The sequence below is a fragment of the Hypomesus transpacificus genome, unplaced genomic scaffold (genome assembly GCF_021917145.1).
Source record: "Hypomesus transpacificus isolate Combined female unplaced genomic scaffold, fHypTra1 scaffold_62, whole genome shotgun sequence".
In the NCBI taxonomy this organism is placed as follows: Eukaryota; Metazoa; Chordata; class Actinopteri; order Osmeriformes; family Osmeridae; genus Hypomesus; species Hypomesus transpacificus.
The window spans coordinates 1,300,239-1,316,517 of NW_025814035.1; the positions used below are offsets into that span (position 1 = coordinate 1,300,239).

At 47.2% G+C, this 16,279-nt stretch overlaps 2 protein-coding genes across 3 annotated transcripts in view; both read right to left on the reverse strand.

The window, feature by feature from the left end:
• The window catches only part of anks1b (ankyrin repeat and sterile alpha motif domain containing 1B), a 204,525-nt gene extending 199,760 nt beyond the window's left edge, over positions 1-4,765 (reverse strand). The window contains 1 exon segment of the mRNA XM_047017696.1: positions 4,114-4,765. Within this exon segment, the coding sequence (XP_046873652.1) occupies positions 4,114-4,244 (131 nt within the window). The 5' untranslated portion in view covers positions 4,245-4,765.
• A 1,692-nt stretch (positions 4,766-6,457) lies between these two features.
• uhrf1bp1l (UHRF1 binding protein 1-like) overlaps positions 6,458-16,279 on the reverse strand; it is a 31,299-nt gene continuing 21,477 nt past the window's right edge. Inside the window, exons 16-23 of one of the 2 annotated variants that reach the window (XM_047017681.1) lie at positions 16,123-16,206; positions 15,210-15,358; positions 14,023-14,180; positions 13,642-13,792; positions 9,409-9,677; positions 9,149-9,257; positions 8,748-8,908; positions 6,458-8,655 (exon numbers count right to left, since the gene is read on the reverse strand). In XM_047017681.1, the coding sequence (XP_046873637.1) occupies positions 8,527-8,655; positions 8,748-8,908; positions 9,149-9,257; positions 9,409-9,677; positions 13,642-13,792; positions 14,023-14,180; positions 15,210-15,358; positions 16,123-16,206 (1,210 nt within the window). In that variant the 3' untranslated portion in view covers positions 6,458-8,526. The remainder of the gene's footprint in view (positions 8,656-8,747; positions 8,909-9,148; positions 9,258-9,408; positions 9,678-13,641; positions 13,793-14,022; positions 14,181-15,209; positions 15,359-16,122; positions 16,207-16,279) is intronic. The other variant, XM_047017679.1, reaches the window with a different exon arrangement.

Here is a 16,279-nt window from a genome sequence, read left to right on the forward strand (position 1 = left end):
CTGATACGGGCCATGATGGGAAGCCAGTGGAGGGAGATGAGGGCCGGGGTAATGTGGGAGCGTCCGGGTAGATTGAAGACCAAGTGGGCCGCTGCGTTATGAATCCTCTGGCGAGGGCGGGTTGCGCATACTGGGAGACCGGCGAGCAGCGAGTTGCAGTAGTCCAACTTGGAGAGGACAAGTGCTTGGACTAGCAGCTGGGTGGAATGCTCAGACAGGTATCTCCTGATCTTCCGGATGTTTTAGAGGGTGAATCTACACAAGCGGGAGACTGCGGCAATGTGGGCAGTGAGGGAGAGCTTGTCATCCATGGTAACCCCGAGATTCCTGGCAGAGGATGAGGATTAGGCTAACAGTTTGTTAAACCCGCTACCTGGATTACCCCCCTGTACAGCAAAACTTTGAGTCTTGTTTTGATGACGTCTCCCAAATATTTACTGGAAGGTTGTTGGTCTTAAGTCACAGTTTGTAAGTGTGTGTGTGTGTGTGTCTTTCATTCCCACACTTAATGTGACTTACATTCTCCACAGTTAACCCCTGACCCAGTCAACAACATCCCCAGACTGCTGCTTTACCTCCACCCATCTGCTCGGCTCCTCCCCCTTCTCCTACTCCTCCCCCTTCTCCTACTCCTCCCCCTTCTCCTACTCCTTCTCCTACTCTTCCCCCCCCTTTTAATGGTGAGTCTGTTCTACTCCTACACATCCAGATGATACGATCCCTCTGACTCTCTCTTTTCACACACACCAACTAGTTGCTAAGTCATTCACACAGACACACTGCACAGCCACACATTATTAACTAAGGTATTTTGCCTTCACAATGATGGGTTTATCACACACACCCCAGCCAGACTCAAGCGGTTTTGAGGATCACAATGTACTGTACTCAGGTAAAAAAGAGAAGGTCTGACTAAGGTGACTGAGGTCACCTCAGAGAATACATTTATGACAATGCGTTGAGGTCATAAGAAGACTTTCCCATGAATAAATAAAAACATTTTGCCGTCTTTCATTTTTTGCATCTCCAACATGCATGACTCCCATTACGCCATGGCAAAGCATGAAAAGCTGTGTGAAAATACAGAACTGTAAACACACCCTTGCTGCACACGCACACACACGGCTACATCCTGTGAGTACAAGGTTGGTTGGTTGCAGGCTCCAAAACGAGCAGCAGAACACATCATAAAATAAACACTGAGGAAGCTGTCTCTGACTCCACGTGCCAATTTAAACAGCCGACGAGCGTGTGTGTATGTGAACTTCTACCTCGTATCATTTCAGCAGTGTTTGTTTGAGAAGGCGTACGACATATGTATTCTCATCCCCACTCACTCTTCAAAGGGGTATTTCCGTGTGTGTGTGTGTGTATATATGTATGTATGTGTGTGTGTGTGTGTGCGTGTGTGTGTGTTTTGAACACCCCTTTGATGACACTTGATAAGTGGGGGAGAGAGCCTACTATTATCAGCTATTGGGATATCTCTGCAAGACTCATCTGCCTGGTGTTCAGTCTCCTTTTCATTGCCCAACAGCATCAGGATCACCGTCATCATCATCATCATCATCATCATCATGGTAACTCATCAAACCACTTCCTTCCCTCATCTGGGTATTCCAGAAAGCGGGTTCAACAAACTGTGAACTGAACCCAAGTTCACTCTGAGTTGATTTACCCTAAAATGGGAAACGCTGACTTTGCGGTTACAGAAAAGCTGATTTGAATTTGTTCAATCAACTCGGAGTACGTCCACTCTGAGTGAAGCGCACTATTGAAAGACAACATCAATGGAACTCCGATACTAGGATCCATCATGGAATCCGGCGACAAACAACGTTGTCCTACTTCACCACACTTCAGATATAGGTTTTATGATGCGTTTATGGTCAATCTGAGCACATATTCCGGAAAAAAGCAACACGGCTGTACAGAGGCGTTGTTGGACATAAAACTCTACTGGGGCACAGGCACATTCATATCCCTTTTTTTTTCTAGCTTGCTGAGCACAATGCACAAGGCTATAGAAACTCCCCTTGTTTAACCCACAATACAACAGTTCAGGGACTACCGATGTATAGCTAAGCGAATTAAATTGTGTTTGAAATCGGTCGGCTGAACCAGGAAAGGACACCCCATGTCTGCCAACTCTATCAGGCTCAGAAAGTGAGAGAGGATAGGTAGAAATGCAGTTTGTTATGGAAAACCTGCTAGCGAGCCGGTTAGATTCACAGAGTCAGTAACCATGGACCATGGTAGTTTGCGTGACCACCGGTATCGCAATGACTGTCCTCAAACTCAATATGTGACCATTTTGCCATTGTTCCTCCAAGTCACCATAGGGTTAACTGTAAGCTAACATAATAGCGTTGTAAATCTGTCTTCATCATCATCAGTATTATGGGATGGAAGCCAGACACTGAGGATGCACAGACCATCCTCTAAATGGAGTATCTATAGCTAGTTCATAGGAAATATGACCCATTAAACTGCATGAGATCATCTACTATCGATTTTCCACATGTGTGTGTGTGTCTGAATGCCCTGTTCACCATCAACAAACCACAGCGGCTTTGCGCCTCAGGAAAATTGTATCTGCGTCCCCTCTGTTTTTGAGTGTGTGTTTATGCGCGTGTGTGTGCGTGTGTTTGTGCGGGTGTGTGTTTGTGTGTCCCAGTTGGGTGTTGAGCAGCCCAACTACTGAAAAGGGCCTCACGGCTTTGGAATGCTATGAAACGCTTGAAGGCTTTGAGATGGGAAAATATGCAGTCCACTTGGAGGGGAATATTCCCATAACATCAGCCTGCTCACTCAAATGCTCTTTGACCTCCTTGTTTACACAGTCTCCATAAATGTGATGAGTCGCCACTGGTGTCTTCATCATTCAGACATCGAGCTATGTGTGGACAATTAGCTACTGGTGCCTCATCATTCGAGCATACAGCATTCAGATAGTCTGCCATGCCTTAAATGAGCTGCCACACAAACATACACTTACTTTAAATAGTGATAGGCCTGTATTCACAAGACCTTGACCAGACCAGCTGGACCGTCATTGGCCCACCCACTGTTTTACAGACATCACTACATGGACCAATAAACGTGACCCAATAAAGGCTTGACGAGAAAAGTGCTGCATTTCCCCGGAGAAAGACACCCACCTCCAAAAAGCAACACTTATAATAGCCTATTGAAGAACCACAGTCAACAGTTAGAAATGGTAAACTATGCGTGCTCATCCACATATGACACGCACAGGAATTGCTCTAAATTAACCTAGCCTTCACTAGACACCACCTCCGTTTCCTTTTTAACGGGACACAACCTGCCTCGGGCTAAATCTCACCCTGCTGCGGAGCACAATAGCCTTAACTTGCGGCCGGAGGCGGCGCATCCACTCTACGCCCTAGACTTTGATCCAACTAATTATCTGGCTCAGCCCGTTCTCACCCAGGAAGAAATAATGATGGGAAAGGTCGAACCCCTCGTTGCAATGTGTACGTCTTGCAGGAAACTGCCCTTTTGGAAGCTAACTGTATTCAACACAGCGTATTCAACACAGCTGAATAATAATGATGAGTTGCAGAGTTTTCTAGTGCTTATGTAACTTCGTATAAGAGCATGTTCAATGAAGCCTCAGCTCATCCTGTTCGGTTTAGATATAGAGGCCACCTTATAGGCCTATAAACACAGTGGCAGGTTTCCAACATGGTTCACATGAACCAAAACTTCTCTCGGCTTGAGAGAATGCCACCACGCCCGTCATTTAATCATGTCGCAGTGAAAGTAGGCTACACAACAATTTGACAGCTGTCAATATTTCACCATAGCTACATGCTATGGACTGCCGGACAGTAACTGGCCTCCGAGGGAAATACTGGGCTCGGAGGAAATTACTGACCAGCCAAGGTTGTGCACTGCAGCCATAATTGCCTGACATAGTTACATTTCAAGTTGTCATAAAGTGGCATTTTTCTCATCTAACGGTTCAGCATTGTAGGATAACGGCTTAAGTCGCTCAACAGACCAGCTTTACATTTTGCCCAGGGTCGAAGGACCATATACAGCCACTGTTAACACATCAAGAGCAATAGACGTGTTGACGTCGCTTACCTTAGTAGGTTGGGCAAAGGTATGGAACCGGAGGCTGTCCCCAGTATTCCCTTTCTCCCACTTAATAATTTCCCCACCAGAACGACATTTCCCGTCCGAGCGGCATCGAGTAGTTCTTGTTCCTTCCCCATCCCGACCGAAGTTTAAATCACGGATTTATAATCCACACGGTTCATTCAGAGAAATTGACGGCAATGGGGATCCCCCCGTTACTGTCTCGCGCAGAAACACATTTGACGGTTTTCCTTTACTGCATGTTCCCGGAGACGGCAATCTTTGAACGGCGAATAACAGTAGCTAGGGTATATTGCTGCAGAGCAGATTTGACTCGCAGGAATCAGTTGCAACCCAAGTACATTCTCGAATTGAAGGTTAGAATGAAGAACAGTAGATAACGAATTTCGCTATCAGTGTTTGGTGCAGCTTTTAAAGGGAACGATGCGAGGATTCCCCGAACTAGCCGGTTGCTTATAAATCCCGGTTCGGCTCCTCTGTCCGTTTCTTTTTCTACGCCTCAGTCTGCACACACACTTTCTTGTGTTCAAAGTAGCTGTGTGTGTCTTTTGTTGGCTGGTAGTCTATTCCAACCGAGTAGACGCATCCCAGTCTCTCTCTCCACTTTTCTCTCGAACCGCACTCGCTGCCGAGCGCTACTCCTTGGCAAGGGACAGCGCTCTTTGTAGCTACAGTATGGGCGTGGATGACAAACCTCTCACTCCAACGGGAGACGAGGGCTTTGTGTGTTGAAAACATCTCAAATGTTGTTTCTCATTTCTATTTGTCTAAAATATATGTTACATTAGGCTGAGTTTTTACATTTGATGCGTGTCCATTTTAACAACTTGAAATGGACGGTGGCATTTGCTTTGCCTTTCTAGTCCATTCGGGAATGTCACTGATAAGTCAAACAAACACAACACTTAAAAGCCGACTTATATGGTCTGTGTACGTGTATGTGAATGAACAACACAAGCAACGCGTCGGAGTCTATGTTTTTTAAAGGCTTTTGCTGTCCATTGACAGTCTTGGAAAAGAGACACACCCCCTCTGTTCATCTCTCTAAGCACCCTGTGGTTGCCAACGGCGCATGTTGTGATATAAACCACTATATTTTCCCAGACCCATTAGTTATGCCTAGTTATCTAGGAAACGATGGAATAGTATGCCCTAGCATTCTATAGCCTACTAAAAAAAGATTGCGTCCACGAGAAAGAGGGGGAGAGAGGAAATAGGGTCGCTACACAGCTGCTGGGCGTTGGACACAGACACGGTGTTCTGTCTGTGCCAGAGCTTCAAACTGATCTCACGAGCCAATGTTTTTCTCCCACAACCTCTCTCTTGTCCGTTTCAGTCGCACACTCAGATAAACACATCCCACAACACAGATGCTCCTCCCTCTCTCGATTACACTGTATTCTAGGCCCGTGTTTATGATTGAGTACTGAGATTATCAGTCTACAATCGCGCGAGAGAATACACACCAAAATCCGTATGAAATCCTCAACTTCACCGCAACACATTTTAAAAGGGACCCTTTCTCACACTGGATTTAGACATTGTTACTGTGGATATCTGCAATACTTGCCCACCTGCCTGTAGGTGTCAGCCTTGTTCTGTTCGTCAGCAACAATCAACAAATCTGGCAGGGCAGACATGAGGCATGAAGATGCTGAGAACAAGTTTCTGAAGTCTTTTTTACTAAATGAATAAGCATTTCCAGTTCCAGAGTTATATGTAAATATATCTTCCTAGGCTTAGTGACAATTAAGATTAATCCCATGTCTTGGAGCAGTGTTGGAAAATATAATGTCTATAAATATAATAATACGCAATGGGCTCCTTTACTCCTGCCTTTGTTTTGTAAAACCATGGAACAAGTATGACTGGGTTTATATGACGATTGAACTTTTTCCCATTTAGAAACTTTAATGATCTCCAACTCTGGTCCTCAAAGCCCACTTTCCTGTATGCTCTGTTCTTTTCCACGGCTTCAACACTGATTCAAATGAATGGTTGTTATCAGGCTTCTACTGAGCGTCAAAATGACCCACTTGAATCAGGTGTGTTCGCGCAGGGAAACATCAAAAACATGCAATACAGGGGTCCCTGAGGACCAAGGTTAAGAAACATTGTCCTACACGTTTCCCTGCTCCGACACACTTGACTCATTCAAATGACTTGGTCATGATCAAGATCTACAGTACAATAATGATCCTTCATTTGAATCAGGTGTGTTTGAAGCAGGGGAAACATGTATTCTAGAGCACACAGAACAAGTTTCAAACCCAGGAGCTTGAACAACGAGACACGAGCAGACCCTTTGGATTAAAAAGAGGCGACAGGCTTGATAGGATGTCCTTTTATTTTTCTTCAGTAATTCAGCAGCTTCTGACAGACATATTACATGAGAAGGTTTTCTGCACAGGGCCTTGGGGACGGAGCTCCCTGGATAGGCGGAGGAGCATTGTGAAATGAGAGTCTGTATTGCGATGGAGAGGGGTTTATTGTAGGTGAAGGGGGAAGAGCAAACTCCAAAAGAGTTCTTATATATATATATATATATATATATATAAATGTTTAAGTACAATCAAGTTTTTTTTTTAATCCTCCACCCTTTCCATTTCAAGTCTTGCTGCTGTAGTTGTGCCGATAACTACTTGTGTTCTATGGATGCATGTTCAAAACAGCAATGGGACTGGGCAACTGGGAGAGACATTCAGCTGGACTAGACTGGACTATCGACTGGGGATAGGACTAGTCTAAATCCAAGAGTAGTTCCTGGTTATAAAAAAAACAACAACAACAATGAAGGACACCAATCCTATTGAAAGGGCTAGTGGCCAATAGGGCTAGTGGCCAATAATGTAGGCGATGAGCCAAATCCTGTTCTTTCCAGACAGCAAAGCATGTATCCTTCTACTGTTCTCGGATCTACGTGGAGACAGTGCCCAATGACTCCTCCTACACACAGCGGCACACAGAACAGAGTAGCAGCAGGTATAGGGAAGATGACACAAGGATGGTTATGCAAATATACACACGCACGCACACACACATGTAGGACTGTATATAGCCAGGCAGCTTGCACGTGCCTGTTTTGATCCTGCATTGGTCAGAGATGAGGGGACATAGCCGACAGCATAGAAGCGATTCTTTTTTTTCTTTCTTTTTTTTTTTTTTTCATATTGGCTCGTACGCCAAGTTAGTGTTCTCTCCCCTCATTGGTTGTTTAAGAGTTGACCGGCATGTGTTCTATGACCAGTTTGAGAGGTACTTAATGTGTGGGAGATGCGAGTCATATTTACAGCGGGTTAGATTCCAAAGTGCACATGTAGGTAGCTATTTACATGTAGAAAAATAGGGGGAAAGCCAGTGAAATGAGACATTTTTGTGGTCATCAGGAATGATTGAGGGATATGAAAAGGTGAACTTATTGTATTTCATGAAACGCTTGTTGAGGTTGCACGAGAAAGTAAACAAACCAAACACTTGGATCAAACACACGCACACACATGAAAACACTGCGTAACCCTGGAGAATCCTGTCGTAAAAAAAATCATCGGGTGTATGCGTTTCACATTCGTTTGTATGTACACGACCGTACACACTCAAAAGGACAATTGATGAAAAGCTCGCCTCGACCTCCCCGCTCAAAACGTGCTCAACGACGCGTTTCAGTTCGTGTGCAGTGCAAAATTGGTCTCTCTTTGTAAGACATTCCTCTGAAGATATGACATTCAGCGCGTCTCCACACCTCGAGTATACAGTTGAATCAAGTCGATCGGATACACCGCCCACCGCCCCCACACGGTTTGCATGTTACTATAGAGTCGAAGAATGTGAATGGTGCAGCAAGCCCCTAATCAGGTGTGTGTGTGGGAGGGGTGAGAGGGGGGGGGGGGGCTGACTTCTACCAAAGCACTGTTATTTGGGGGGATTTCGAACCCTGCCGCTCCTCCGCGCCCCCTCCTCTCCGACGCAAAACCTCTCTGGGAATCTTGTGATAGGCAGCCGCAGCTTGGGGCGTCGCAACAGCTAAACACTTCCAAACTCAAATAACGACGACCGTCGGTCCAAAAAGGGAGGACCGCGCCACAGTCATCTTCAAGTATTTATTTTATATCTCTCAATTTTGTTGTTGTTGTCACGAGCAAGGTAGTGCTATGCTCTACAATATGGGAATGAGGGGGGGCGTAGCAGAAAAATAACCTTAATAAGACTGGGACCCACCCACCCACCTCCACCCCCCCCCCCCCCCCCCCCCACCACCCCCCTTGTGTCTTCATCCCGTCAACACCGGCCTTCCTCAAGGCAGCTGGAAGCGAGCAGGCCTCCCTCCGTCCCCGCTACACCCTTGTGGCAGCTCGGACCTACTGGTGGGCTGGGGGGCCTCCAGCTAGCCTAGCCTCTAGCCTAGCTGGTGTTCACTTTCAGGCTCTTCATTCGGTGCAACAGCGAGTCCTTCTCCATTTGGGCGTCCGCCAATGCCATCTTGGCTCGGGAGAGCTCCACTTTCAAGCACTCGTTCTCCTCGATCAGCAGCTGCGAGGAGCACACAAGGTTTAGGAGAGAGAGATCCCCTTAAAGTGCATGTGTGTGTGTGTGTGTGTGTGTGCATACCGGGGGACACGTACCTGTTCTCTGCTTGAAGGGCGGGGGCTGGTGGGTGGGCCAGGGGAGGTCTGCGTAGCCTTTGGAACATTGCTGACCGCACGCAGGGCCTCGGGTAACTGGCTCAGAGGACTGTCAATCAACAAGTCGTTGTTCTTGGACCTGCCCTCGGAAGCATTGTCCACTATGTATGAGAGAGAGAGAGAGAGAGAGAGAGAGAGAGAGAGAGAGAGAGAGAGAGAGAGAGAGAGAGAGAGAGAGAGAGAGAAAGAGTGGTTAAATACTCTAAGTGCATGTTGAGTGAACATACTCAAAGTGACCATCCATGTGGGTCTGTTTAGGTTTACATACATATGTTAAGTGTGTGTTGTGTGTGTGTGTGTGGGGGGGGGGGGAGCCTACAGTAAGAGTGTGTGTTCAGTACCTCCTATAGAGAAGGCTCCGTCATCTCGTCTGTGTATGACCAGACTGTCCACATGGAGGGTGATGGGGCTGGGCCCCGGGTCGGAGGCGTTGTCCCGGGGACCATCGTCCTATCGGAGAAATCCCAAGGGTGAGTGTGTGCGTGTGATTGGCTGGCTCATATCTCGGACGGCTAGTTGGCGGTATTTGCCCCCCCCGTCCCCCCGGGGGAGGAACGCAAAGCGATTCAGGCGCGGTTTCCCAAGCGCTCCCGACACGCACCTTGATGTCGACGTGCGTGTCCCGGACGCTGATCTCCATGGGCAGCACCTGCGGCGCCGAGTCGTCCTCCAGGAAGTGGGCCAGGTTCCGCAGCGTGGACATGAGGAAGCTGGCCCGGTAGCCGTGGAGACGCAGCTGCAGGAAGCCGTTGCGCTCGGCCAGCAGGGAGTGGGCGGCGGCCCGCGGGCCCGTCTCCAGCCGGGCACGCACCTCGGGGTGGGGGGGGGAGGTGCCCGCCGCCGAGCCCGGCTCCGGCTCCAGACCTCCGCCTGGGAGAGGGGGGGAGGGGGGGGAAGAGGGGGGAAGGGGGAGGAGCATAGCCGGTGGATAGAGAGAAGGGAAAGGTGGGGATTAACTAGGTTTCAGAGAGAAAACTGAAAAGATTTTCCTTACTTCATGACGTCGAATGCATCATATCCCGGGAGACCGAGAGGCTGAGACAGAATTATGACCGCCACCAATGGAGGATGGATTACAGCAATTATGAGTTTTACCAACAATTTATCAACAAATCCATACGGCAACACATACAATGAATATAGTGTAAGCATTGCTTTTCATTATCTTTGTTGGTGATGTCAAATGAATCTCCCTGTCAGGTAAGGAAATGCTCTGGCCAAAAACGAAAATAAAAATGAGAATGTTTGTGAATGTTGTGAATTTGGGAGGGGCTCAGCCAGGAATGAATCCCATAAAGCGATTTCAAGGCCGGCAAGCCACCACTGCGCTTTACAAGCGCTTGTGCGCAGACACACACACCCACACACTATCAGATGAGATGAAGCTCAACCCCCTATAGGAGTTGGGGAGACGAGTAATAGGGAGCAACGGAAAAGAGATGGAGAAGGAAGCGAGAGAGAGAAAGAGAGAGACTGGGTATGGAAGAGAGAAAGAAAGAGGGAGTAAGGAAAAGGAGTGGAAGAGAGAGAGTAGAGGATTACTCCTGTGTGCGTGTGTATCTGTGTGTGTGTGTGTCAGTGTGTGTGTGAGAGAGAAAGGCCGGGGTAAGCTGGTGTTCTCTCTCATTGACCAAACCAGCCGACTGAGACGGCCAAACCTGCTGCAGTGGAAGGAGAGAGAGGTAGAAAGAAGTAAAGAGAGAAGAGATAAAGAGAGAGGTAGAGAGAAGAGAGGTAGAGAGACAGAAGAGAGGTAGAGAGACAGGAGAGAGGTAGAAAGAAAGGAGAGAGAAAGACAGAGGAGAGAAACAGAGAGAGAGGAGAGGGAGAGGAGGTAGAGGAGAGAGAGCGGTAAAGGCAGAGAGTGGTGGAGAGGGGAGAGAGAAAGGAGATGAGAGAGAAGTAGGGGGAGAGAGGAGAGAGAGGAGAGAGAGCGGTAAAGGCAGAGAGTGGTGGAGAGGGGAGAGAGAAAGGAGATGAGAAAGAAGTTGGGGGAGAGAGGAGAGAGAGGAGAGAGAGCGGTAAAGGCAGAGAGTGGTGGAGAGGGGAGAGAAAAAGGAGATGAGAGAAAAGTAGGGGGAGAGGGGTGACGGTGAAGATAGGAAGAGAGGGGAAAATGGGGAGGTTGGGGGGGACATAGGGGATAAATACAGTGAGGTACAGAGGCGGGGGACTGGGTTCTATACAAGGATGTGTGCAGCACACACAAAGAGGAAAGGGGCCCTTTTCGATTTCATATATAACTGTGGGTGTGTATGCACATGCACACACATGCTAAGTTCAAATTGAGTTGCTATTGGAAGAAAACACTCCATTAATGCCAATTCCAGCTGTCCGCCGTGCTGCATGTCTCGGGCTATGCATTTTGGAATCACGGTCCTAAATTCATGCCCAGGAAATACCAGAAAGTGCTGGATGTTTGGAAGGCACACACAGCGACACACACACACACACAAAAGAGGGCCATGCACAGACACAGGTCGAAAGGGTCGTTAGAAACACACGTCGGGTAAGCTGCCTGCTCTGTGCATGCTGTGGAACGCCTTGAAAACAAGGCCTGTTAACATGACATCAGACGCGTTAGTCACAAGGTCACAAGCTGTGACTCACAGCTATAGGAGAACACAGTGGACACGTGTCAATACCATGGTTGTACACACACACATATACGTACATACACACGTGCACTATTATGCACACCCCAATTTGGGCATGCGAGCAGTGATTCCACCAGTGTTCCTCCTGTCAGAGGTCTTGGGGGGGGGGGTGGGTGATATACACTCTGTCATGTCATGTCACTAATGGAATACTGAACGGGAACACTGATGTCCACCACTACAGACACACACACACATTTACCTGGGCTGCTCAAAACCGTGTGTGTTGGTAGTGAACACACCATACCTGTAGGGGATTGGGGAGGGGTCAACTGAGGTAAGGATTTAAAGGAAAAAGGGGAAAGCGTGTGTGTGTGTGTCTGTGTGCTTGTGTCTACACACATAATACGGAGAAAAAAACTTTCTGTACATTTGTTTGCCTTTTGCATCAAGGATATGTGTGTGTGTGTGTGTGTGAGTATAGTATACATGTGTGTGGATGTGTGAGTGTGTGTCTGTGCGTGTGTGGGTATGTTTAAAGGGGTCATTGATTGCAAAATCGATTTTACCCTGTCATAGTTGAATAACGACAGTTCGGTGGGTAAAATGGACATACAGTGAACCTCAAGGTCCATTGATACCTCTTTCCTATCTAAATCTCACAAATTACGTTTACATTTAGTCATTTAGCAGACACTCTTATCCAGAGCGATTTACAGTAAGTACAGGGACATTCCCCCGAGGCAAGTAGGGTGAAGTGCCTTGCCCAAGGACACAACGTCATTTGGCACTGCCGGTAATCGAACTGGCAACCTTCAGATTACTAGCCCGATTCCCTAACCGCTCAGCCACCTGAGTCCTTGAACTTGAAACTGCAGCTATAAAACAATCGGTTTAGAAAAATCTGAATTTGTGACGTCACAAATGTAGCATCACCTTTGTGACGCCCCAAAATTTACATATAAACCAGCCCTCTGGTGTTCTGGCCCAGAATCTCAGACACTAGTTTAGCTGCGCGCTGCTCTGTGTACTTCCACGGGAATTACAAAGAAGAAAGTTTGGAAGTTTTTAAAGGATATTGAAAATGGACCATCGTAAATGCGGTGTTCCAGGCTGTACAGGAAATGCTGACACTTTTCAGAGTCTTCCTAATGAACCAAACACTCGATGGGCTGAGAAGTTTGACTATGAGAAGATTCCTGTGCAGTTCCACCCTCAATTACACATTTGCTCAAACCTTTTCACAGAGGACAGTTTTGAAAACCTGTAAAGCAGGATTTGCTATGAAGCTGTTGCTGAAAAGAGGTGCTGTTCCGACCTTGTGTTCATCACAACCGCAAACTGTAGTATGATGTTGTCGCTAACCGTTATTAGCAATGCTAACGTATCCTGGCTGTATCTAGCATCGGTAAAATGTGTGATGATTTAGTTTATTGGCAATGGGGCTAACGTTATTTCATGTTCCTGACGGTGTTTCATTCAAATAAATAAACTGTGTTGTTATGTAAATCTACAATTCAAGACGCATGTTTGTCCAGATCCATGTTTCAGCAAGATAGCTAGAGCTAACTGAAGTTGAATTGAATAACGAGTTTGTTTGATAACCTGTAGTGCTAACGTTACCCACTTAAGTCGATCTTGTTTGCTTCGAAAACAGAAGTGGAAACAACTAACGTTATAATTTCAAATTATATCTTGTCAATCTGTTGAAAACAGTGTTGTGTAGACACAATAGATTTATTTGTAAATTTGTATTTCAAGTCTCCACTTTCGATGTTTCAGTGAGTGCTGTTGGCCTTGTTGCGTCTTTGCTCCGCAGCTTCACTCGTAGTAAGCCAACCAATCAGCGCGCAGCTCATCTATATATTCAGGAGCATACCATAAAAGGAGAAAACCTAGCGTTTCATTCTAGGGCTATTTCACAGGGTGCAAATGGGAACATATAGAACAGCACCAGGGCCGTTTTCAGCCCAACCAATATTACATACCCTATTCGGAGACCTTTAGGAACAGCCAAAAAACAACCCAAAAAACCCAGTCAATGACCCCTTTAAATATGTGTGTGTGTCTGTGCGCGAGTTATGCATGTGTGTGTGTATGTATGTGTATGATTGTATGTATGTATGAGTGTATGTATGTATAAGTGTATGTATGTGTGTGTGTATGTGTGCATGTATGTGTGTATGTGTGTATGTATGTATGTATGTATGTGTGTGTATGTGTGTAAGAAGCCTTACCAAGGCTGCGGTTGCTGAGGTACTGTCTGAGGCTGATGTTGCCCAGCTGGGTGGGGCGGACCCGGCCGGCCTCCAGAGTCAGGGCCGTGCTCTCCCCCACCACCTCCACGCCCACACACACACCCTGGACCCGCAGCACCAGCACCGACACCTGCACGCACGCACACACAGTCACCCCCCATCATCATCATTGGCACTATACACACCATCGTCATCACCATCCTCATCATTCACATACGCCATCATCAACACCAATTCATCGTCATCACTACTACCATCATCATCATCATCATATTTACACACAGAGAAGTTTCTCCGAAATGGAACTTGAAAACTTGACCGTGTGTGTATGACCCGATCAGGACCGTGTGTGTGTGTTACCATGTCCTTAGTTGGCTCGTCTATGCTCTGGGAGGTGGCGCTGACGGTGTCCGGGGACACGCCCCCGTCCTGCTCTGGACCAATAGCCTCGCTGGCACTCTCTACTGCGGCACTCTGCTGGGGCGCTGCGTCCTTGTAGCCCGAGATGGAGACGTCATCTGGACACACACACATATTTAGTCCACATATTAGCATTTTTGTTATTATCACATGATCATAAAATTATCATATTATCATCTGTACACACACACAGATAGTCCACATATTTGAATTTTAGGTTCCTATGTGTTTAGTGTGTGCACCTTCCTGCCAAAGTATATTCCTTGTCTGTGCAAACTTTCACGGCGAATAAATCCCTTTTTTGATTCCGATTCTTCTGATATGTACATGCCCACCAAACAAACACACGCATACACACAGACACAGAAACACACAGGTATGCACACCGCACACCGCACACGCACACACGTACCCCACACACAGATACAACTTCAATAGGAGTGGTAATAACTGGTATTTAAGCTGACACAAAGGTATTTTCGAACAAAAGATTTGTCCTTTTCTGGTTTTCTTTTGACATTGGTACATTGCTGCCTCCTGCTGTTGGAACCCGATGTTACAGTCCTGCTCCATGCTGCATTCATTCTGTACCCAGTCCTCATTCCTGCATGTTTGTGGACCGATCGGAAGGGTTTCGGCGCACTTTCCAAGTCCGAACACGTTGGACTAAACATACCCCGTGGCCGAATATTTAAAAAATGGCAGTGGGCGTCTTTCTGTGTTACAGACTCAAAAGTGACGCCCTAATGTTCAGAGTCCGTAAACCAGCCAGCACGGATGTTTCGAAACAGGTTTTTTCAAGCCACACAAATCAGAGTCCTCCAACTCCATCTACATGCTCTCATGGTTCTTCCCTTTGGCACTTATTTTGGTCGTTCACAATATGTGCCTCATGTTTTGGCTACTCGCAACGTTTTCGGGGCTCTCTTGCTGTTACGACCAGTGACCTATGCACTTTGTAAAGCTCTCTCTCGGAAGTCGCTTTGGATAAAAGCGTCTGCTCAATGAATACATGTAAATGTAAATAAATGTAAACTCAGCGTCCTGCCTGTGAGCCTGCCTGCCTGCGTGTATGTGTGTGTGTGCATGTGTGTGTGCGCGTGTGTGTGTGTGCGTGTGTGCGTCACCTCGTTCCAGCAGGCTGTAGGTGTCACAGTCCTCCATCATGTAGCTATCTATGGAGATGTTGTCCAGGGACTGCAGAGAGGGGCTTTTCTTCATGTTCTTGTAGGAGACGGAGAAGCTAGACTGGGACCGGTCTCTCATCAGACGACCGCTGAAATGCAACACACATACGCACGCTTAGAGGGATGTGTGTGAGGGTGGTTGTGTAGGAGTGGTCGTGCATGCGAGAGGTGCGGTTGGTTGTGTGCGTGCGTGCAGTGTACGTGAGGGTATTTCTGTGTGTGGTGGTGTGTGTGTTTGTGTGGGCACTTGTGTGTGTTTGCGTGTGCCCATTCTGAACCATCTGATGGACAGATGAGATGAGCTCGCTCCTTCCTGTTTGAAACACACACACACACGCAGCCCCCCCCCCACACACACTTATAGGAACTGAACTCCAGTTGCTTTTCTGACCCGTCTCTCCAAAACCAAGTAAACGAAGACTATCAATGACAGGAACACACACACACACAGGTCATGCACACGTGCACATACATGAACACATACATAACACACTGGCACATACAGACATGTACACAACCCACTGGAACATTCTCAAACCCCCCAACACGCACACACACACACACACAAAGTGGACGCAGATTAGCAAACACACCCTCCTAAAAAAAAAAAGAAGCCATTTTGGAATCAATCCATTTGTAACAACAGAGGAACTCAATTTAAAACCCCTTTCTTCATTTGGGGATGTGTATCTCCTCAACATGTCGGAAGCTTCCAGATGACCCGATGGCCAGTTTCTCTGTGGTTACAAACAGAGCTGGGTAGCTTCTTTTTTTTTTCTCTCCAAAGACTGTAGCAGGCCTACACATCGAGACATGTACACAGCCCCGGGGCTGTTGGGAGGGCCAGTCTTACATGTTGGATATGGAATAGAGAGAGGAGGACCTGCTGGGGTTTGAGAAGCTGAGCTTGTCAGAGAACGCTGACAAGCTGCCTTTCCTTGGTGGAGAAAGAACACACACACACACCGAACACACACTCAGTACGGGTCAAAGCGCTCGAAAGGCAGTGT